Here is a 23,836-nt window from a genome sequence, read left to right as displayed (position 1 = left end):
GAACCCATATGCCTCCCTGCACTCCAGTTCCCTGTCCCAGGTCACAACTAGGGATGTAAGCAAATAGTCATCAGGCTCTTAATATATTTAAATGGTTAAAGCTCAGCGGGGGACCAGGTGCGAGCTGGTATTCAGCTATCCCAGCTTGCACCTGGTCCCCCTGCTGCACTTTAGCCTTTTAAATGTATTAAGAGCCATTAGGCTCTTAATACATTGAAAAGTTAGAGCTGCTGCAAAACACACTGTGACTCTGCAATTCCCTGCCCCCCCCCATCAACTTATCAACTAGTTGATGGAAATTCCATTGACTAGTCGATTAGCTGATTAAACACCATTTACCCTCCCTAGTCAGAACCCAAACCCTTGCACTCCTTCCCTTCCAGACCTTGCACCCTGTCCATTGTGACAGGTCACAATCCCATTCTTCACCCAAACTCCCTCCCAGATACTACACCCCAATCCTTTGCCCCAAGCTTCCTTCTGCACCCAACCTCTATCCCAGACCCCCAGATAATGGAGCAGGTAATTAAGGAAATCATATGCAAACACTTGGAAGGTAATAAAGTGATAGGGAATAGCCAGCATGGGTTTGTGAAGAACAAGTCATGCCAAACTAATCTGATAGCTTTCTTTGATAAGATAACTAGCCTTGTGGATAAGGGAGAAGCGGTGGATGTCCTATACCTAGACTTTAGTAAGGCATTTGATACAGTCTCGCATGATATTCTTATTGATAAACTAGGCAAATATAACTTAGATAGGGCCACGATAAGGTGGGTGCATAATTGGCTGGATAACCGTAGTCAGAGAGTTGTTAACGGTTCTAAATCCTGCTGGAAAGGGATAACAAGTGGAGTTCCTCAAGGGTCTGTTTTGGGACCCGTACTGTTCAATATCTTCATCAATGATGTAGATATTGGGATAGAGAGTACACTTATTAAGTTTGCAGATGATACCAAACTGGGTGGGGTTGCGACTTCTTTGGAGGATAGGGACGTAATTCAAAATCACATTAGCAAGTTAGAGAAATGGTCAGAGGTAAACAGGATGAGGTTTAATAAAGAGAAATGCAAAGTGCTCCACTTAGGAAGGAACAATCAGTTCCATACATACAAGATGGGAAGCGACTGTCTAGGAAGGAGCATGGCAGAAAGGGATCTAGGGGTCATAGTGGACCACAAGTTGAATATGAGTCAACAGTGTGATGCTGTTGCAAAAAAAGCAAATATGATTCTAGGTTGTATCAACAGGTGTGTTGTAAGCAAAACTCGTGAAGTCATTCTGCCGCTCTACTCTGCACTAGTTAGGCCTCAGCTGGAGTACTGTGTCCAGTTCTGGGCGCCACATTTCAAGAAAGATGTGGAGAAATTGGAAACGGTACAGAGAAGAGCGACAAGAATGATTAAAGGTCTAGAGAACATGACCTATGAAGCCAGGCTTCATGAACTGGGCTTGTTTAGTTTGGAAAAACGAAGATTAAGGGGGGACATGATAGCGGTTTTCAAATATCTAAAAGGGTGTCACGAGGAGGAAGGAGAAAATTTGTTCCTCTTGGTTTCTGAGGACAGGACAAGGAGTAATGGGCTTAAAGTGCAGCAAGGGAGGTTTAGATTGGACATTAGGAAAAGATTCCTAACTCTGAGGGTGGTCAAATATTGGAATAAATTGCCAAGGGAGGTGGTGGAATCTCCCTCTCTGGAGATATTTAAGAACAGGTTAGATAGACATCTGTCAGGGATGGTGTAGACGGAGCTTGGTCCTGCCTTGAGGGCGGGGGGCTGGACTCGATGACCTCTCGATGTCCCTTCCAGTCCTATGATTCTATGATTACATTCATGGAAGAGTGCAGTCCTCAACCTCTTACCAAATTCTTGACCAGTACTATCCAAATGAAGATCTGCGGTCCAGATCCAGCCCATGAGAGCCTGAGCCCTCCCTGTCTGCCCTTCCCAGCACTCTGGAAAACCGGCTGCAGGGCCACATATGTGTTTCTGAACGCTGAAAGCCTGGAGGGAGGGGAGACAGGCTTCTCATGCTGCTCCCACCCCCAGTAGCTCTCATTGGCTGGTTTCAGCCAATAGCAGCTGCCTGTTTGCTGCACAGGCAGCATGGGAAGCTCCCATCAAAAATTATTGCCCACCTCTGGGCTACACTCTACTATGTACCAAACCAAAACCTCACTTTCAACTCTTCAGCTGTTAGGAGAAATGAAAGAGGTAGATCTACATGCAGAACGGTTGTCACTTAAAAAAATATTAAATACCACCCTATCTCCCTATGATCAAGATAGGAGTAACGATCTCAGAGGTTTTGTTGTTGTAACTCTGGGGAGATGTGAACTTTGCATTGCAACTAAACATTGCATGGAACAGTTTCCTCTTTTTATCCTCTTCTTCTCTAAAACGTCCTCATTCAAAGTCAACGTGAGCATATCTACAAGTCAAGCTTTCCAGGCTGGCTGTTCAAGCCTGACACCCTTGAAACTAGAGATTCCTTGCTCCTTTGCAAATTGCCTACTGAATTCCACTTGCCCCAGCAAGACTTGGTTTTAGGCAGTTTTTTTCTTAGAGCCCCTATGGCATTTTATAGAGGTGGCTCCGGCACCAGCTACCCCACCATGTCCTGTTCAGAGATGTTGCTAGTTAGTCCACAACTACTTATTGTTAGGGTACTACCCAAAGCATTGTCTATTATAGCTAATTTCATGGCCATAGGATTTGAAAATGGGAAAATTTCACATTTTCAGCTGTTTAAAACTGAAAATTCATTGTGTTGTAACAGAACCAAAAGAAAATTGTGGGGGGTTGCAAATCCATTGTAAGGGGATCATGGGATTGCCATTCTCACTTCTGTGCTGCCTGCAGAACTGGTCCCCAGAAGGCAGCAACCACAGAGCTTCCTACAGCTACAGGAGGTTCCAAGAAGTAGAGGTAGGTCTGATCTCAACCATGCTGTTGGAAGCACTCCAGCCAGGGGCTCCTTGCTGCTAGTCCTAGCTGCTTGGGAGGGACAATAATTGCTCTTGCTCTGCATGGCTGTTCTTGGGTACCTCCACCAGCTGCAGAAAGTTCTGCACCCTGTTACCTCACACTTGCTTCTAGTCCCCATCGCTCCACAGCTGTACCAGGATGGGTTACTGTACAGGGTGTCCCCCCTTCTAGATGCAATTATTAACGCGTTTCAGTAAGATAAAGAAAGGTCATGGGAACCTTTACAAGATTTACTGATTGACACTTTACAGCAGCAAATAACACTCAGGATTCTCCAAGCAGCTCAGGGAAAATCTGATCCAACAGCCGCCTCCAACTGTAGGAACCTCAGGCTGCCCAGTCCAGGTACGTCTACACAGCAGGGCTACAGTTGAATTAAGATATGCTATTTGAGCTACGTCAATTGCGTAGCTGAAGTTGAAATAGCTTAATTAGGCTTTTGGCGCTATCTACACAGCAGGAAGTAGAAGGAAGAGCACTTGTCCTTTGACTTCCCTTATTTCTCGTGAAATTAAAGTTACCATGAGTCAGAATAAGAAGTCCTCCAGCATGATATTATTCTGAAATAAAAGCTTGTAGTGTAGATGCACACAATGTTATTTCAGATATCTGCAGCTGTCTTGCATCTACAGGATTGTTTCCCTAACTGCTACATGGGGACATGCTTGATGCTGACAGGTAGGTCCCTCCCACACAGCATTTCACTAAGGAAGAGGCTGGATATACACAGCAGTAAGAGGCAAGGCTCTCAGCAGTGTCCTTCTCCTTTCCAGCTGTGGCACAGGGTCTTCCCCTTAGGGGTTTGCTCCTGGGAAAACCAGATTCTATTTATTCCGTGTACCAGTCAGAGACTGTCTACCACACCAAAGAGTTGTTCTAAATGCCTGTATGATGGGAGATAGAAGAGTTTAACTGGCACCAGTAAACATCACCCATTAAGAGTGGTGCTTACTGGTTAACTTTTCACATCCCTACTGTGCATGGGAGCAGGGGCAGATGAGAGTTTTGCGGGGCCCAGGGCAGCACAGTTTCGCGGGCTCCCCTTTGGAGAAAAAATAGAAAAAAGGCGTCAAATGCGCACATTGAAGGCTATTTTCATATTACATGTGAATTGGGTAAATTTGATAGAAACTTAATTTAGCTGGATAATTTTTATTTTAATTATATTGTGATTCATTCTTAAACAAAGTTCTACATTAATAATTAAACATTTCCATTCTATTAAAGTCTATTACAGCTGTCTAGCTCTTTTGGCAGCTGGGTCTCTATCAGCCGGTGGGAAAAGGCTTTTCCCCAGCATCAGCCCCTTTTCCAGCCCCAGACACGGTAGCAACGAGGCGCTCGGGGAGCAGGGAAATCCTGACCCGGTTTAGAAGGGATTGGCTGCTATGTCCAAGCCAGCAGCCTCTCAGGAGCCTGCAGAGCAGCTGGAGGGAAAGGAGACTGCACCTCAGGCCCCAGGCAGGGCCAGAGGAGGGACCATAGAGGCTGCCCAAACTGGCCCTTCCGAGAAAGGGAGCTCGGACACAGCAAACGCGCCTTCCACTGTCGCCCCCCATGGGAGTGGCCCGAGCAGAGTGCTCTGCCAGCCTGATGCTGCGCAGCTTGTGGGCTGGGTCCCTCCTGGCTGGGGCTGGGGGCAACCAGCTGGCTCAGTCGCCTTGCGTCCACACCAAGGCAGCTGTGTGGGCCTTTGGTGCCCGACTGCTCCAGCTGCTCTACTGCCAGGAAGGGAACAGCCCCCGATGCGCAGACCCCGCGTAGGCATGGACCAGCTAATGTGGGGCTCACGAGGCTCCCCCACACCGAGACCACCCCTTCGCATGCTGGAGAAAAGGACTCTGGCTGCAGGATCGGGCAGTAGCTGGGGGGCAGGAGATTTGGGGTGGGGCGGGGCCAGGCACAGCGCCGCGTTGCCGGATCCTGCGCCTCTCAGGAGAGTCACCTCCAGGGCCAGGCTGCAGAAGCTGCCACTTTATTCTTTTTTACTCTTTCAAGGAGCTGGTCTCGTGTCTGAGTCTGCGGAGCTGGGAAAAGGCACCTCATGGTACCCACCCGCCAGCAGAGACCCCCCCAGAGCGCCTGCGGGCCAGCCGGGCTGCTCTAGACAGAACTGCAGATGCTGGGGGGGATGCTCTGTGGGACAGGGCCCTGAGAGCGCTGCCCACACGCGAACATCTCCCTGCCCGAGTCCCACCTGCTCCCAGGATCTCGTGGCTTCCCTGTGAGGCACGGAGCAGTGGCACCCTCTAGTGGCGAAAGCTAGAAAGTGACCCCACTGGCGCGGGGCCTATTGAAGTGCGGGGCCCGGGCAGCCACTCCGCTCGCCCTGCCCTATATCCGTCGCTGAATGGGAGGAACTCAGGGGATTATGGGGCTTGGTGCGGGGCAGCAGCAGGGGTCACCCCTCAACCATGGCGGCGAGATCTGGAGCAACCCAAAAGCCTGCTCCACTGCATCATGCCACACCACCCTTTCCTGGCTGGCTGTGCTCTGGGAAGTAGAGCACCCCAGGCCTAGGGCATTATACTTCCCACCACAGTGGAGAAGCAGAGGGCAGCAGAAGGGGAGGTGGAGCAGGCTGCCTGGCCGCTTCAGCTCCCCATTACCAAGATGAGTGTGGGGGACAGGTGACCCTGTTGCTGCCCCATACCTGGCCCCGTAATCACCCCGTAATCCTGTGCTGCTTGCAAGAGGGTGCAAGGGAACAGAGCTGGGGTGGGCACAGGTGGAGCCAGGGTAGGGATTAGGGGTGGAACAGTAGGGCAGAGAAGGGATAGAACAGAGGCAGGCTAGGGGTGGGGGGGGCGGGGGGGCGGAGCCTGCAGCATGGAAGTTGGGTAGGGATTAGGGGTGGAACAGTAGGGCAGAGAAGGGATAGAACAGAGGCAGGCTGAGGGTGGAGGGGGCGGAGCCTGCAGCATGGAAGTTGCCCTGGGCCCTGCGTCTGGGGCACTGGTTGTGGGGGGAGTTGCCCCGTGTTCACCTAGGGATGGCCCTGCTCCTTTGTGACAGCACACAGAGACTCCAAAGAATCCCTGCAGCTGTGCTGCTTTCCAACTCACCTCCCTATCCTGACAGCGAGTGGTGTGCTGCTGACTAAGGGCATATCTGTGTACGTGCTCCTGCTGCCAACAATACTCTCTGGCTACGTCTACATTGGCCCCTATTACGGAATAGGCATGCAAATGTAGCACTTTGGAAGAGGCAAATCCGCGGCGGATTTAAATATCCCCCGCGGCATTTGCATTTTCATGGCCGCCGCTTTTTTCTGGCTTGGAGATAAGCCGGAGAAAAGCGTCCAGACTGACGCGATCCTCCGGAATAAAGCCCTATTCCGGAGGATCTCTTATTCCTACTTGCAAGGAATAGGGCTTTATTCCGGAGGATCGCGCCAGTCTGGACGCTTTTCTCCGGCTTATCGCCAAGCCGGAAAAAAGCGGCGGCCATGAAAATGCAAATGCCGCGGGGGATATTTAAATCCCCCGCGGATTTGCCTCTTCCAAAGTGCTACATTTGCATGCCTATTCCGTAATAGGCAGCCAGTGTAGACACAGCCTACGAGTGTTAAAAGAGATTAGAGACAGGTGAGACCACTAATCTAGTTCCATATTGAACTGATGACATTGATAGAAATGGAGTGAAGGGTCTTCAAGTCAGCATTGAGGACTAAGCAGTTTAAATAGTAGACCCTGTAGGTTACTTTCCCTGGAAACACTATCAATACCACTCCTTGGCAAGCATACAGTCACAGTAACATAAATCTGATAGAATGCCATGAGTCCAGAGAAGAAGGTTTCTGTATGTGGAAAGTAACTGTGTTATTTTGAGGTAGTTTTGGTTCAGACAGAGGCTATACAATCTTTTCCTCTGTAGCTCCCTCAAATCACCTCAGTTCTGACCTACAGAATCTTTGCTATTCTCCTTCTTGGCCTCTCAAATTAAAATAGACTATTGTAGATTCTGCACAAAAGGCAGCTTCTATCATTGCATTTAACATTAAGTAAAACCATCATCACTATCACAAAAGGTATTTAAAATGGACTAAAAGCAAGTTTAAATTTAGTTTATTTTATTAGAAGTCATCATCTTAGCAGGAGTTTAGCTCTAATTAAACCTCTGAGCAAAAATTTCCTGGGAAAATTACCCCAAATTTATTCATTTGACTCACCGTTATGCATGTTTGTGAAACAAACAATATATTCACATTCATAATAACATGAAAAACTTACTAAGTTAGTGGGTGAACTGGAAGACAAAAGAGTTTGACTTCTGACATCAGTCCAGAAAACTTTGAAATGCTGAACAACAGTTGCTCTGGGAACGAAACCAAACAAACACCACACATATCATTTTGAAGCATTATTTGGGAAATGTTCTGATAAATCACCAGTAATGTTTCTAGATTTATGCATGGATTTATTACTACCGGCAAAATGTCTGACTTTTTAACATAAGAAAATAAGAATGGCTATACTGGGTCAGACCAAAGGTCCTTCTAGGCCAGTATCCTGTCTTCTGGCAGTGGCCACTGTCAGGTGCCAAAGAGGGAATGAACAGAACAGATAACCATCAAGTCATCCAGCCCCTGTTGCCCATTCCCATCTTCTGACAAAACAGAGGCTAGAGACACCATTCCTGCCGATCCTGGCTAATAGCCATTGATGGACCTAGCCTCCATGAATTTATCTAATCCTTTTTTGAAGAGAAAAAGGACTTGTTAAAGAACTGAAATTCACAACATCCTCTGGCAAGGAGTTCCACAGGTTGGCTGTGCTTTGTGTGAAGAAGCACTTCCTTTTGTTTGTCTTAAACCTACTAATAATTAATTTCATTTGGTGACCCATAACTAATGTGGAAAAAGTGAATAAGGAAAGATTATTTACTTGTTCGTATAATAAAAGAACTAGGGGTCAGTACACAGTATTCAAGATGTGGGCAATAAGATATTCTCTGTCTTATTCTCTAACCCTTTCTCAATGATTCCTAGCATTCTGTTTACTTTTTTGTTGCTGCACATTGTGTTGCACATTGTGTTGCTGCACATTTTCAGAGACCTATCCACAATGACTCCAAGATATCTCTCTTGAGTGGTACCAGCTACTTTAGTTTCCATTATTTTATACTTGTTTCCAAGTGCATTACTTTGAATTTATCAACACTGAAATTCATTTGCCATTTTGTTGCCTGTCACCTAGTTCTGTAAGATCCCTTTGAAGCTCTTTACAGTCTGCTTTGGATTTAACTTTCTTGAGCAGTTTTGTATCATCTGCAAATTTTGCCACCCTGCTGTTTACCCCTTTCTCCAGATCATTTATGAATATGTTCAATAGGATTGGTCCCAGTTTAGATCCCAAGGGGACACCATTAGCTACCTCTCTCCATGCTGAAAACTGACCATTTATTCCTACCCTTTGTTTCCAGTCTTTTATCAAGCCATGAGAGGACAACTTGCTTTGCTTAAGAGCCTTTGGTGAAGGATCTTGCCAAAGATTTTCAGGAGATCTAAAGTACACTGTATCCACTGGATTCCCCTTGCCACATGCTCAAAGAATTCTACTAGAATAGATAGATGCATTTACCTTTAGAGCTGGAAGTGGAATTAAAGTTTAAGAGTGGCCATTGTTTGGGGAAACATTGTTCAGTAACTTGTTATAAGACAAATCTTAAAACAAAACCTCCCTTGCCAGCATATCTTAAAAGTATTAGAAATGAAACGTAAAGGCCAGAAAGTAGTAAAAAAGGATGAGAAAGTCTCAAATTACCATTGTTACAAAATTGCTAAGGGTAAGCCTTTTGCAAAATCTAACAGAAGATTTTCCTATTTCTTCAAATTAATTTATTTAAGAAATATTAGTATAGTAGGAATCAAAAATGTACCTAAATTGCACATTTCCTGTGCCTGAAGGTGCTACCCAAACTGCTGTTACATATTGTTTTCTGCTGGAACTTGTGTGACTCACTGAAGAATTCTGTAATTAAAAATGAAGGCAAATGCTCAAATGAAATAAAGTAATGCACTTCCCCCTGCTCCTGCTTCCCGAAACATCCTTCCTGTCTCAGCAATCTATCTATTGGCTTTAATCTTTATCTGCTTAGGTTTAAGTACCCATTCTCCACATACTTAATGATGCCCTGTTCCTCCACCCCTCATCTCCCTTCCTCTTTCTTTTCTCTTCCCCTCTCATATTTATTTCCATATCCCTTACTCATAACTCCGGTCATCTGAAGAAGTGGGCTGTGCTCACGAAAGCTCCTGATACCATCTACATGTTTTGTTAGTGTATAAAGTGCTACCAGACTGTGACGGGGCAGAGCAGCCCCGCCACTCGCTAGCGTTACCCGGGGCCGCCGAGAGAGAGGGCACGGACGCGGCAGGCCGCTCGGGCCTAAGAAGCGGGGGTGAGGAGGCCGTGGGGCGTCATCACGGTGCGCCCAGGGACGTGACGGGTGATGTCACAGGCGCGACGACGGAGGGGGAGGAGGGGACCCGGAAGAGCCGGGGAGAGTAGAAAGGAGGCAGGAGGAGACGCGAGGGGGATGGACGGCGTGGAGGGAGCGGAGAGAGAGAGTGCAGCAGGGGGGAAGAACTCTGCAGGAAGAGCCCCGGCGGGGGAGGTTCCGAACGGGGCAGCCGGATAGCCGGCGCAGCATGCCGGCGGAGTGGAGAGGGACCCAGGGCGGGTCGTGGATCCCGGGAGCAGGTGCGTTTGGGGTGCTAACCCCCCTGCTACCACCGAGAGGCACGCTCTCGGTGTCAGGGCCCTGGGTCAGGGTCCGGAGTGAGGGTGGGCCCGGACCCCCCACTCCGCCTAGGAGGCGCGGAAGCGAGTGATGCATCGTGCACAACCTAACTTCTAACAGGGTGGGGGCGGCGGTCTGTGCTGCGCCCCGTGACACGTGGTGGAGAATGTGGGTATGACTGCGCCCCTGTGACTTAGGGTGTGAGGGTGGTGGGTTTTGTTTCCACTCTATTTTACTGCCATCTCAAATAGGCAACGGCACCATGGATGCCGACAAAATCGTAGAATGGCTGGTGGATAGCCAGCGCCAGCTCCAGAGGCAACAGACGGAGGCATTGCGACAACTAACCTCCGAGTTCAGAGAGCAACAGAGGCAGCTGGTGAGGGAGCTGAAGGATGGGACGGGATTGATCGGACCCACCAACGAAGGAGAAGAGGACACGGCGGGCCCGGCGCAACTCCCCATCAGGCTCACCAAGTTGGGGGCCAAGGACGACGCAGAGGCGTTCCTGGTAACTTTTGAGCGGGTGGCCACAGCGGCCCGCTGGCCCCAGGAACACTGGGCTACCATACTCGCCCCCTACCTATCCGGCCCAGCCCAGCTCGCCTACCGGAGCTTGTCCGACCGTGACTCGTTGTGTTACTACAAGGTCAAGGAGGCGATCCTTGACCAGCTGGGCATTTCCCCTGAGACGTACAGGCAGAGGTTTCGGGCGGCCAAGTATGCAGCGGAAGAGTGGCCACAGGCGGTCGCCCAGCGGATCCGGGAAGCCGGGTTATGGTGGCTGGAACCTTCCACCAAGACCGCGGCTCAGGTGGCCGACCTGGTGGTGCTCGAACAGTACTTGCAAGTACTCCCCGCAGAGGGCCAACAATGGGTACGCCGACACCTGCCCGGAACCCTAGAAGAAGCCGTGACGCTCATGGAGCACTTCTTGGCAGCCAAGACGCCGGAAGGACACGGCAAGGTAGGAACGGGGACCAACCCGGTGGGCCGGGGAGGCCCTAGCCCCAGAGGGAAGGAAGGGCGGGATAGCACGGGGCCTAGAGCTGGAAGCCCCCCAGCCCAAGGGCTGGAGCGACGATTAGCCCCGGTGTGGCGCAGAACCGAGGACCACGGAAAGGGGAACCCCGGGCCGACGCCGGAAGGAATGTGGAGGATGCACCGAGGGCCCAGCCGAAACCGATGTGCTACCAGTGCGGCCAGGAAGGCCACATCCGCCGGGATTGCCCCATGATGGACTGCACCTACGGCCAGCCCAGACCCCGGAAAGGCCCACGGCAGGAGGTAAGCCGGGCCCGCATGATAAGGCAGGTACGCTTGAACGGGGAGGTAGTGGAAGCCGTGTTGGACTCGGGGTGCGGGCAGACGCTCGTGTGGAGAGACGCGCTAGGGAGAGCGGGGCACACGGGAACACCGGTTTGGATCAAGTGTGTGCACGGGGACACCCGGCCGTACCCGACGACCCGAGTGAGGTTACACGACGGGAGCCAGGGCGGGGAGCTGCGAGTTGCAGTAACACCCCGACTGCCCTACCCCGTGTTATTAGGCAGGGATTGGCCCGGGCTGCGACGGCTCCTAGGCGAACGGGGCCCTACCGCCCGCAGGGGCACACAAGAGGCATGGGCTACCCAGGAGGAGGACGAGGGGACGGCGCCCCCGCAAGGGCTAAACGGGGATAAGACGCGGGCGGCCCTAGAGGTCGACACGGGCGACTTCCTCACCTTGCAGCGAGAGGACCCGTCATTGCAACACGCCTGGGAGAATGCGCTGGGGCCCCGGGTGGAGAGCGAGGGGACCGAACAGCGAATCGAACAGGGCCCCCACTTCGAGATCCAAGGGGACCGGCTTTACCGGGTCCCGGGGACAGGAGGCGGGGAAACCCAGTTAATCGTGCCGAAAGCATACCGGTGGCGGGTGATGGAGATGGCCCACGACAACCCCTGGGCCGGGCACTTGGGCACTGAGAAGACGCAGCAACGCGTGCTCCAACGGTTTTATTGGCCAGGGGTATACCAGGACGTCAAGAATTTTTGCAGATCATGCCCCCAGTGCCAACGGACGGCGGAAGCCCGGGTCCCCCGAGCAGCCCTAGGGCCCATGCCGCTAGTATCGGAGCCCTTCGAGAGGATAGGCCTGGACCTCATGGGACCCTTGGAGTGGACCCGGAGGGGGCACCAATACATACTGGTGGTGGTCGACTACGCCACCCGCTACCCAGAAGCTGTCCCCCTGCGTAAGACCAACGCGGCCACGATAGCCGACGAGCTTGTGAAAATGTTCGCCCGCCTCGGACTCCCGAAAGAGATCCTGACCGACCAGGGAACGAATCTGGTATCGCGCCTAATGAAGGAGCTGTGCAAATGGCTGCAGATAAAGAAGATCCGCACCGCAGCCTACCACCCCCAGACAGACGGGTTGGTGGAGCGTTTCAACAAAACCCTGAAAGCAATGTTGCGGAGGCTGGTCCAAGACGACCCCCGAGACTGGGATAAGCTGCTGCCGCCCCTGCTCTTTGCAATACAAGAGGTACCGCAATCCTCGGTAGGGTTCTCCCCATTCGAACTATTGTATGGCCGACGGCCGCGGGGTATACTAGACTTGGTGCGGGAGGGATGGGAAGAGCAGGCATCCACCGCACTGCGGTCCAATACGTAATTAAGTTGCGGGACCGCATGCGAACTATAGGGAGGTGGGCGCAAGAAAACCTAAAAAAGGCCCAAGAAACCCAGGCCCGCCACTACAACGCAGGGACACGGCTAAGGGCCTTCAGCCCGGGCGACCCGGTGTTGGTACTGTTGCCGGCAGGGGAATCCAAATTGCTAGCCAAGTGGCAGGGGCCCTACCGGGTGACTAAGAGGATTGGGGAGGTAGACTACGAAGTCCAGGTAGGGGGTAGACACCGTCAGAGCCAAGTGTACCACGTTAACTTGCTAAAACGATGGGTACCCTGGGAGGAGCCCTCACCGGAAGCCCTTAGTACGGAGATCGAGTTCGGGCCCTGGGGCGAGGAAGAGGTCACATGGGCAGTCAGCCCCGTGGGGATGGAACTAAATCATGTTCAACAGGCACAACTCCGGGCGGTACTACAACAGGCGGCAGCCAGCTTGACGAGCCGACCCGGGAGGACGACCATGGCGTACCACGAAATCACGACGGAACCAGAGAGACGGATAAGGGACCCGGTACGCCCCATCCCCCGGAAATTGTGGGGCATGGTCCAGAAAGAGCTGCAGGACATGTTACGGTGGGGAGTGGTAGAGAAATCGCGGAGTGCGTGGCGGAGCCCCATCGTACTGGTCCCGAAGAAGGACGGGACCATATGGTTCTGCATCGACTTCCGTAAACTGAACGCGGTATCGAAGTTTAATGCGTACCCCATGCCCAGGGTGGACGAGCTGCTGGAGCGCCTGGGGCAGGCGGAGTATCTATCAACGATTGACCTCACGAAGGGGTACTGGCAGATACCCCTGGCGCCGACAGCCAGAGAGAAGACGGCGTTCGCCACCCCGTTTGGACTATTCCAATTCGTCACCATGCCGTTCGGATTACACGGCGCAGCAGCCAAGTTCCAGAGGCTGATGGACGAGATCCTGGAAGACCACCGTGACTACGCCATGGCATACATAGACGACATCGTCGTCTTTAGCAGGACATGGGAGGAGTATTTACAGCAGCTGGGAGCCGTCCTGCGGGCGCTCCAACGGGCAGGGCTCACAGCAAACCCCAAGAAATGCCAGTTCGGGAGAAGGGAAGTATCCTACCTCGGGTATACGGTGGGGAGGGGACGGCTAAAACCGCTACTAGACAAAGTACAAGCCATTAGAGACTATCCCCGGCCCCACACCAAGCGACAAGTACGCCAGTTTCTGGGCCTCGCGGGGTACTACCGGCGGTTTATAAACCATTTTGCCTCCCTGGCAGCCCCTTTAACAGACCTGACAAAGAAAGAGAAACCCCAAAGGGTGGTGTGGACGCCCCAAGAGGTGCGGGCGTTTGAGACACTCCGCCAGTGCCTGGTGTCGGGTCCAGTGCTACGGCCTCCCGATTTCGAAAAGCCATTTCTTTTGCAGACTGACGCCTCCGAGGTAGGGCTCGGGGCAGTCCTCGCACAGGAGGAGGAGGGCGCAGAGTACCCCGTGGCCTACCTAAGCCGGAAGCTGTTCCCCAGGGAAAGAAACTATGCCGTAATAGAGAAGGAAGCGCTGGCTATTAAATGGGCCATAGACTCTTTACGCTACTTTCTTACAGGCAATACCTTCACGCTGGTGACGGACCACGCACCTTTGAAATGGATGCAGACCATGAAGGATAACAAAGCGCGGATAATGCGGTGGTACCTGAGTTTGCAACCGTTCCGTTTTGACATTAAACACAGACCTGGTAAAGATAACGTGAACGCGGACTGTCTCTCACGGTTGCCGGGTGACGAGCAACCGGGGGGCGTACAGACTGTAGGAAGGGGGGAAGTGTGTGACGGGGCAGAGCAGCCCTGCCACTCACTAGCGTTACCCGGGGCCGCCGAGAGAGAGGGCACGGACGCAGCAGGCCGCTCGGGCCTAAGAAGCGGGGGCGAGGAGGCCGTGGGGCATCATCACGGTGCGCCCAGGGACGTGACGGGTGACGTCACAGGCGCGACGACGGAGGGGGAGGAGGGGACCCGGAAGAGCCGGGGAGAGTAGAAAGGAGGCAGGGGAAGACGCGAGGGGGACGGATGGTGTGGAGGGAGCGGAGAGAGAGAGTGCAGCAGGGGGGAAGAACTCTGCAGGAAGAGCCCCGGCGGGGGAGGTTCCGAATGGGGTGGCCGGATAGCTGGCGCGGCAGGCCGGCGGAGTGGAGAGGGACCCAGGGCGGGTCGTGGATCCCGGGAGGAGGTGCGTTTGGGGTGCTAACCCCCCTGCTACCACCGAGAGGCACGCTCTCGGTGTCAGGGCCCTGGGTCGGGGTCCGGAGTGAGGGTGGGCCCGGACCCCCCACTCCGCCTAGGAGGCGCGGAAGCGAGTGGTGCATCGTGCACAACCTAACTTCTAACAGGGCGGGGGCGGCGGTCTGTGCTGCGCCCCGTGACACAGACCATTTGTTGTTTTTTTCTGACTAACTTGGCTACCCCCTGAAACTCCATTTTTTCTGTCTATTATTTTCAATGATGGATATAAAATCTCATTTAATAGGTTAACTGATAATGTACAACCGTTTAACTGATTAAAGGGAGGGAGCACTCCACCCTCCATGGCTGGGCTAGAGCACCTCCCGCAGGTTCATTGCAGACAGGGAAGGCTGGAGCAGCCATTGTCCATGGCAGGCCCTGCAGGGCTGGAGTAGCCCCCGCCACAGCAGGCAGGGAACAGCTCCACTGCTAACAGTTAACCAGAACCATTAAATCTTTCACACCCCTATTTTCAACAACGACGACAAAAGGGTTTTCAAAGGCAAATTCCAAAAGAATGTTTTGATAAAAGAAAAAAAGTTTTGTTTTACATAAAATAATGTTTTACTTTAGTTTCATTTTTCAAACCTCCCCTTCCAATCAGTTTTTCTGTTAGTTTGTTTTCTTCCCCATTCCCTTTTTTTTCCTTCTCAGCGGGGAAACAAGATAGGGGGAAGGAGAACCAAAAACTCTAAATGGGGGAACACTTGCACCCAGAAACTTTTCTACTGTTCAAAAATTGAAATTTGTATTTTAAATTTTTGAAATAGTTTCAAAACAATTAAAAAACATTTTCCACAAAAGCGGTTACCTTTTCCAACCAGTCCTATTTGTCATTACTCTCACAGACATTAACCTACAGAAAAACTAGAATGTATCTTTTATTTTTAAAGTATTTTTTCAGAATTGCACACTTTTTAGAAAGCATGAAGCTGCCCCTAGATCACATTTAGCATAACAATGTACAGGCAGTCCCCGGGTTACGTACAAGATAGGGACTATAGGTTTGTTCTTAAGTTGAATTTGTATGTAAGTCGGAACTGGCTCCAGATTCAGCTGCTGCCACTGAAACTGACCAGGGGCTGACTACAGGAAGCCGGAGGCAGAGTTGCTCTGCCCCAGCTTCCTGGAATCAGCCTGATCAGTTTCAACAGCTGCTGAATCTGGAGCCTGGGACAGAACAGCTGGGGCGCTGCCCGGTAGGTTCCCACAGGACCAACCCGGCAGCACCCCAGCTGCTCTACCCGAGGTGTCCCGCAACAAAAGCCTGGTCTGCTGGGAGGGGGGGAGGCGCACTAGCTGCGCCCCCTCCCTCCCCAGCAGACCAGGGAGACCCGAGCAAAGCCGCACAGGCGGAGGGACCCTGCTGCCCGTGCGGCTTTGCTCCTGTCTCCCTGGGGTGCTGGAGGGAGCCCGGGGGTCCCGCTGCCTGAGCGGCTTTGCTCCCAGGCGGTGGCTTTGCTCAGGTGTCCCTGGTCTGCTGGACCCCCCCAGCAGACCAGGGAGACCGGGAGAAGCTTTTCTCGCCCCGGAGGACATGGTGGCGACCCGCCGCCCGTGAGCTCTGGGGCGAGAAAAGCCCCGTTTGTAAGTGTGGATCCGACATAAGTCGGATCCGCGTAAGTCGGGGACTGCCTGTAATGCAAAAAGACAATATTTATCATGTCTTTCACATAATGCAAGCAAAATAACTTATAAGTTCAACAAACTACTTCAAAATGTGACCACATACCTCAAGTTGGTTACACAAAAGACCTTGCGTGTTAGGGTCTATGATCTGAAAAGTACCAACAATACTATTTCCTCTAACTGCCCGGGCCTGCAGTAAAAATCCTTCAAAACTGGAATTGTCAATTGTTTGTAGAGTCACTGAAGGACAAAGATATGGCAGTTACTTCAAGTAGTCAATTAAAATATTTACTAGTGTCAGCCACTTTTATGTCATCAGAGGTGACCCACGGTATCACTCAGGAGGTGCGCTGCCCCCCCCCCCGTGTCCAATGGAAAGGTTGTAATTTTGAGATCTACAGATACAAAGAACTATATATAAAGGTAGTGAGAGAGCTATGTGCTTTTACATTAAAAACCATGAGAGGCATGTTTTAAATAAATCTAAACCCCAAACCAAGAAAATAGGACACATTGCTTTTCCTAGACTGCAGAATGGGGAGGGGGAGAGCATAAGAAATTGTAAATTACAGTGGTATTCTGGTTTTGCATAGCACAATGTACTGTATAGTAATTCCTCATTTAACATGTGCCTGCTTAACATGTTTTCGCGATAGCACGATTTTTTTACGGAACGTTTTTTGAATTCACGACTATCCCCGGAATAACACTATTTCCCCAGCCAGCCGTTCACCGGTGGCTGCAAGGGGCTTCCCCCGCCTCCCTGCAAAGTAGCAGAGGATTCGCTGCTCGCAGTGCCATTCCTCGGCGACGCCCCCTCGCCGGACGCAGTGCAGGTCCCAGCAGACCCGTCACAGGGGCATACTCCCAACCCAATCTTCCTCCCTTCTCCTCCCCTTCCCTTCCCCAGAGCCAAACACCTCCCCTCCCTGCTGTTAGCCAGTCCCCTTTCTCCCCCAACCTTATGTCCTAGTCCCAACAGACGCCACTGTTTGAAACGCAACCTCCACCTTTTCCATTATTTTCAATGGGAAAATTGACCCCACATAACACGTTTTCACTCAACACGGTCATTTTCTGAAACATATCTATAGTGTTAAATGTGGAATTACTGTAATTAAAATGGTCACAATCAATGATCTGAAATAAAGAGCCTCTTTACAACTTGATTTGATTTTTCTTTAAAAAATTTACATTCATTTAAAGCATATCCAGACACTCCAAATTATTCAGAATTTTAAATTACCTGTGATCTTATTTCCTGGGTCAAATGAAGTGTTGGATATAGAGATCTTGTAAGGTGCTGAAGTAGTTTGTGAAACAGAGTTATCATGGACAGGTAACATTGAATCACAAGCTGGACTGATATTTCCACTTGGAAAGCCAAGGACAATTGGAGAAAACACTGCACAAAAACCAAAGAGACAGCAAACCCAGTCTTCCATCTGTAGAGGAGAAGCAAACAATTTAAAAAACACAGGTACTTGATGAAAATCTACTTGCAAACCAATAGCTGCATTGCAATCCATAGGAAATCTGCAAGTGCATGCCATGTAGGATTGGGTCCACTTGTTTTTAATGGAAGCGGTTAAGAGTTTCATATTAAGCAAAAAACTCCACAAAATATTAGCAATTGTTCACTCCTAGCAGAGTTCAGATTTCTAATCATACCTAGTTAGGATAAACCTGGAAACACTTCCAACTCACAAAATGTGATTTATATAGGACAATATTTTTAAAAGATTAAAATCATTACTGTAGAAAGGAATACAATAAATAAAATAATAAAACAAAATAAAATAATAATAATAATATACATTTGTTGAAGCAAGACCTTTACACCAACTAGATTACTCATTTCCACAGTTGGCTTGGTAACACTCTTCAGTCTCTATCTATATTCTCAAACAACCACTGAATACTATAATTGGTCCTTCAGTTTGGCTAGAAGCATTCAACAGAAAAAATCCAACCAACCAACATTCTGTAAGCAATCCTAAGTGAAGCTGTTTTAATGAAAAAGGTCACACGTAGTTAAATCAGCCCAGCCAAAGGAGCAGACACACTACCAGATGTTTAATTAGTTAAATGTGATAATAAGTTTACCGTGCCTATATGGACTGTACCACATTTAAAAGCCTACGCTGAGCTATATGAGATTTTCCCCATCACACTGGAAATGGATCTCACTGCTAATAAGAGAATATTAATGCATGCCTCCTTACAAAATGAGTGTCAGAAGCTCTGAATTATGGGAGAGACAGGCAAACTCAAGGTTCAGCACCACAATCAGGAGATCTCTAGGCTAACAATTAAAAACACAGGCCATAACTCCTGGTGGGAGACTTTGCTTGGGTGGAGCCCCAGTGCAACAGGTCTTTTAAATATTATGCTTCACTCCATTGTGGTGATCACTGGTTTCCAAATTATACCAGTAATTGGTCTGATTCTGCTGGTTTGCTGGATCCAACGATTGATGCAGCTGCTGCAATGGATTGAAGACCAGAACCACTACAACAAACTAAGGGTGTGATGGGGATATTTGCTCAGCACAAGCACCCCATCAGCGGGGTATGTGTGTCTTGCTACCCACCAGTTCTGTGTTTTGGGGAACCAAGAGGTGGTCAACTGTTAGCCCTGGGAAACCTTTATCTGCTTGAACCAAAGATAAAGCAATGAAAAGGTAAAGGAAGACACACCGAAACCCCTCTGGACAACCCCTAGGGGTCTTAAGGAAACACCCCTAGCCTCATCTGCATCAAACCAGAAGTGACAGACATTTACATTAGCATGTAGAATGGAGAACAGCACTTCCAGAGCAAGAACCACACTGAACTATGGGATACTGAAAATAGAAAAGCATTGTCTGGTGGGAAATCTCTGCCCCAGATGCTAACAAACCCATGCTTGCTCACACCCAAATCAGTAATTAACAGACCAATTTTAGTTACAGATCCTCTATTAAAAAACAATAAAAAGTCTAGCATCATCTTAAAGACTAACAAAACATGTAGTCGGTATCATGAGCTTTTGTGGGTACAGCTCATAAGAAGTGGGTTGTACCCACAAAAGCTCATGATACCAACTATATGTTTTGTTAGTCTTTAAGATGCTGCTAGACTATTCATTGTTTTTTAAGTTTTCCCAGTTACAGACTAACTTGGCTATCCTCTGAAGCTTTTGAATATGCAAGGTCCTCTATTGATATCCAAAATACTGAAATTGCCTTATTGCATTATGAGTTCTCTCACGGAACACAACCCATAGCTAGGAATGATCACTTTTGATTTTCTAGCCTAAACACAACAACTTTTGAATACTTCCTTGAGCTATCTGTTTACCCTTAAACAAATCCAGTGTTCTCCTTGAACCATTGCTCTGTCCCTAAGAAAACTCTTACCTCTGCTCAAGTAAAGTTTTGATGCCTGAATCTAAAGTCTAAATCACTTCCATTGGGACTTCATCTTCTCCTGACTGATTCTGGTGGGGGCTCTGCTCTGCTTTGCCTGTCTCCAGCACTCTGGACCCTTGGCCACCATCGCCATCTAGGAATCCCAATCAGTGCAAGCTTCATGGAGGGGTGAGATCTCTTCACCCACCCTAGCTCTTGCCTCTCTGCAGGTATAGCCCCTTACACTGCCTTATGTGATTAGTTATGGTTTGCTAGACCTAACATTTGTAATCAGATTTGTTATATGTAATATTGTAACTGTTGTCTTTGTTTGGCTCCCTATGTATGGTTACTACCTAGACATAAATAACTTTCATTGTTAAGCTGGTTGCTTTTCTCTCTTTTCCTCTCTCTCTCTCTCTCTCTGTGTCTCCCGCTCTCCCTCAGGAGCGTTTTGGCTTCCCCATTCACTTTGCAACAATGTTGCTTGTAAGCTAAAGATCCCTGTAGCACCCAAAAATCCTGGGGGGTTCGCTCATCAAGTAGGTTACTAGCAGAATGGTTGTGGTGTGAAAGTGGGGAGAGGGAGGTACTGAACTTGGGGGCATATGAGGGTGGCATCTTAAAGTGCAGTTTAACGCAGCCCATTAAGTACAAGGACACATGAAGGTCACAGCGTGGCATTGCTGTGCAACCAAGCCTACTGAGACCAGGAACATATAAGGAGTCATCTTGTGAGTGCTGATTAATCTGTCCTCTCAAACATGGTCTGCTAGTGGATGTGAGTGTTTGTGTGTTCATCTGATTGTAGGGTGGGAAGAACCCAGTTCTGGGGAACATAGTTCCTGCAGGAGAGCTCCATTGGGAGGGAATTGGCAGAAAGGAGAAATAAAGCTTCATACGAGAGCACAAGTAACACAAGCAGCACAATGATAGAAAAATTAACTTCCTCTTCCCCCATTAGAATAACCCTAATAAATGAGCATACTCCAGAGTAATGGGCAAATCTGGTAACACTTGAGCACAAGGACCCCGACTGGGGCTTGTCTCCCCAAGCCAGTGGTTCACCCACCACTCACGCCTGCATGAGTTTGCAAAACTGCAAAGTGACTCACAGAGAGGCAGCATCAAAACAGCTCTTAGAGTCAATTCACCAACAGTTCAGGAGCCAAGTTTTCCCCTCTGACTATTGCTCTCATATAGCTATTTTCCAATTTTCTATCAGTAAGCCTGCTTGCTTGTTCTGTTGCACACTCACACTTGTCTTGTGTGTGAAATCTTGGTTACTAAAGTAAACAATATAGAAGTTACTGGGGTGGGGCTGGGGATGTGGGGTTCAGTATGCAGACTGCCCCAGGGAGAGAGGACAACCCCAGCCCTCTCTCACCTCAGCAGCTTGTGACCAGGTGAGAAGCATCTGTCCCTGGCCACTACAGCAAGCACAGCCAGGGTAGGGGTGCATGTCCCTTGGCTCAGGGACAGACAGACACACAAACTCACTGAAATATATAGTAGATAGCTGTCCCTTTCTCCACCCCTGCCCCCTGCTGGTCCAATGGGGTTATAGGTGTATTGGCCCCCATCTCTAGCCCCTTGTTGCCCCCTTTGGACATTCTGCAGTATAACTGTTCCTCCTGCCAGACCCCCTTCCTTTCCATTTTGAGAGAAACAATTGAATTTCAGGCACATCACATTGTCCTAGCACAATCAAACCTGGACTTGCTTTAAGTAATGGTATGAGGAAACTGGATACCAAATTTGGTGGCCCTCACCCTTATCATGTAAGAGCAGTTCTTGAACAAAGGGACTCCCACATGGACAGACAGACAGACACGCATAGTACAGTAAGGAGACTGTGACGCATTGAGAAGAATTGTCACTCTTGATTTCTGATGCACACAACTGCACTTTGCTACAAACTTCTGGAGACTCAACCACCCCCGCCACCCCCTCGGTTGCCCCTCGGGGAGGCAGGCCTGACGCAGCGAGGGCCGGGTCCTACCCCCGTGCCGCCGAAGGGCCAGGGGCCCCTGGCCTCCCCTTCCCAGAGCCACCCCGCACGGACTCCCGCGGCAGAGCGAAAAGCCACCGGCATCCCCAGACGAGCGAAGGGAGCGAACCCAGCGCCCCAGCCTCCAGGTTTGAGCAGGGCGGGCTGCGGACCCGACACGCAGCCCAGGCTCCTTGCCGCGAGGGGCGGCCCCTGCCTCCCGCCAAGGCGCGCTCAGAGCCCAGCCCGCAGCTCGTCAGCCCCCTCCCCCCCATAGCACAGCGGAGGGGGATGGACACCGCCCCGCCCCGCCCCGCCGGCTCCTCAGCAGCCCCCACGGCGCTGACCTTCGCGCTGCCCCAGCGCTGTCCTGGCCCCGCAGGCAGGTGTTGCTCCCGGCCTCGTCTCCTCGGTTGCCGCGAGTTGCGGCACCGCCCGTCTGGGAGGACAGACCCGGGGCCCCAGGAGGGCGGCGATAGCTCCGCGGGGGACAGGCGTGGCCTGAGCCGGCGGAGTCGCTAGGGAGGCGCTGCCCGGCCTCGCGGTAGGGACCAGGCACCTGCCGGCGTGGGGCTGGCACCTGCCCACCAGCCGAAACCAGCTCCCCCCCTCCCCTCCCGAAGGGGCAAATGCGGCCCCGGGCCCCGTGGGGGCGGGCAAAGCTTTGGTGGGAAGCAGATAGGGGTGGGGAGGGGGAGCGGAGCACAGCACAGCACTCTACCCCCATCGCGGGACACAACCCTCCTGCACTGCAGGGCTGCCCCTTGCGGGCGCCCCGTGCCCAAGGATAGGAGCTGGCAGGGCAAAGCACAGGGCCTGCTCCTCCAGCCAGAGGGCAAGACTCTTCCCTCTCTGCCAGGCAACCAGGCCTTGGATGCAAGAAGGGACAGGAGGGGACCCTGGGTACTAGTGCAGTATTTCCCCTGCCTTTAACAGCTGCATATCCACATCAAAAGCTATAAATGACTAGTGGACTATCTGATAAGAAAAAGCTTATCAGATAATCAACACACTACTAAACTAGTTGCTTCCCCCCCTTTCTGCCTCTATCTGAAACAGGCAGGAGAGGGTGAGAAGAGGAGGTGGTGCTGGGGGAGAGCTGGCTTAAAAGCCTGTTCTCCCCAGCTCCAGCTCTGTGGGAGGGGGCAGGGATGGGTTTCAGACTTTGAAATGTACAAGAGTGGGGAGTCAGAGTCCCTCCCTGGCCCTAGGCGCTGTTTCAGTCTTTGAAATGCACCAGGTCCCCTACTGGGGCTCTTGTACATTTATTTCAAAAGCAGAACACAGCTGTGGCACTTCCACCTTTGAAATGTAGCAACAGCCCAGCAGGCTCTTGCAGCGTTTCTAAGTGGAAGCACCCTTATCGGCTCATTGAATAGTGGATGGAAATTCCATCCACTATTTGATTAGTTGATGGATCTAATTTTAACATCCCTAATCCATCCCACTTAATTAGCCTCATTAAGAAAGGTCCTACAATTAACAGGTACTTCTGCTTGGTTTATATATATATATAGGTTTCGCTTATTTCTACTCCAATTCATCTGATGAAGTGGGTTTTACCCAAGAAAGCTCCTGATAATAGGTAAACACTTTGAAATAGAATAGTTGATTAGGAGCTAGGGATGTGAAAACTGTTACAAATTACTGCCCGTGTAATCAATTACAATTCAATTGGTTACACAGTTAAATGCTGCTGTTTCTGTGGGCTCCTAGCGACTCCCAGAACTTTAACCATTAACTGGAACCAATAAGATGCTTATTGGTTAACTGGTTAAACTCTTACATCCCTAATAGGAGCTATTTAAGAACTATGCCAGAATTTTCAGTCATATTTTTTCAATTGCTAGAAGCTTACAAAAAGTTTAGGAGTGCTACTGCTAGTCACCATGTAGCCTACAATAACTGGATGACAGGAGCTGGATAGACAGTTTTCTAATAGAAGGTATTCAAAAGGTTAGAAACATTCCACTAGACTCAGTGGTCCCCAACCTTTTTGTGGCCAATAGCACATTCATGTTTTCAGAAGAGTGTGGCAGGCGCCAACAATTTTTCAAGGCTTATTTTGTATTTGTACATTAAATAATATGAAAAACATCATATTTAATATTCCATAAAATAAAAAGGTAATTTTACATGTAAAAGGTATTAATTAAATTATTTGG

The 23,836-nt window shown here is 50.2% G+C and overlaps 1 protein-coding gene across 1 annotated transcript in view; it reads right to left on the bottom strand.

Annotated features, from left to right (window-relative positions):
* The window catches only part of LOC102446348 (putative ferric-chelate reductase 1), a 49,828-nt gene that overhangs the window by 25,950 nt on the left and 42 nt on the right, over positions 1 to 23,836 (bottom strand). Inside the window, exons 2-5 of the mRNA XM_075936604.1 lie at positions 17,537 to 17,735; positions 16,394 to 16,530; positions 8,871 to 8,962; positions 7,223 to 7,307 (exon numbers count right to left, since the gene is read on the bottom strand). Coding sequence (XP_075792719.1) covers positions 7,223 to 7,307; positions 8,871 to 8,962; positions 16,394 to 16,530; positions 17,537 to 17,735 — 513 coding nt within the window. The remainder of the gene's footprint in view (positions 1 to 7,222; positions 7,308 to 8,870; positions 8,963 to 16,393; positions 16,531 to 17,536; positions 17,736 to 23,836) is intronic.

Source organism: Pelodiscus sinensis, chromosome 9 (genome assembly GCF_049634645.1).
Source record: "Pelodiscus sinensis isolate JC-2024 chromosome 9, ASM4963464v1, whole genome shotgun sequence".
NCBI classification, from domain to species: Eukaryota; Metazoa; Chordata; order Testudines; family Trionychidae; genus Pelodiscus; species Pelodiscus sinensis.
The sequence above is the reverse complement of the archived record's forward strand: the minus strand, read 5'-3'. Positions and strand labels throughout refer to the sequence as shown.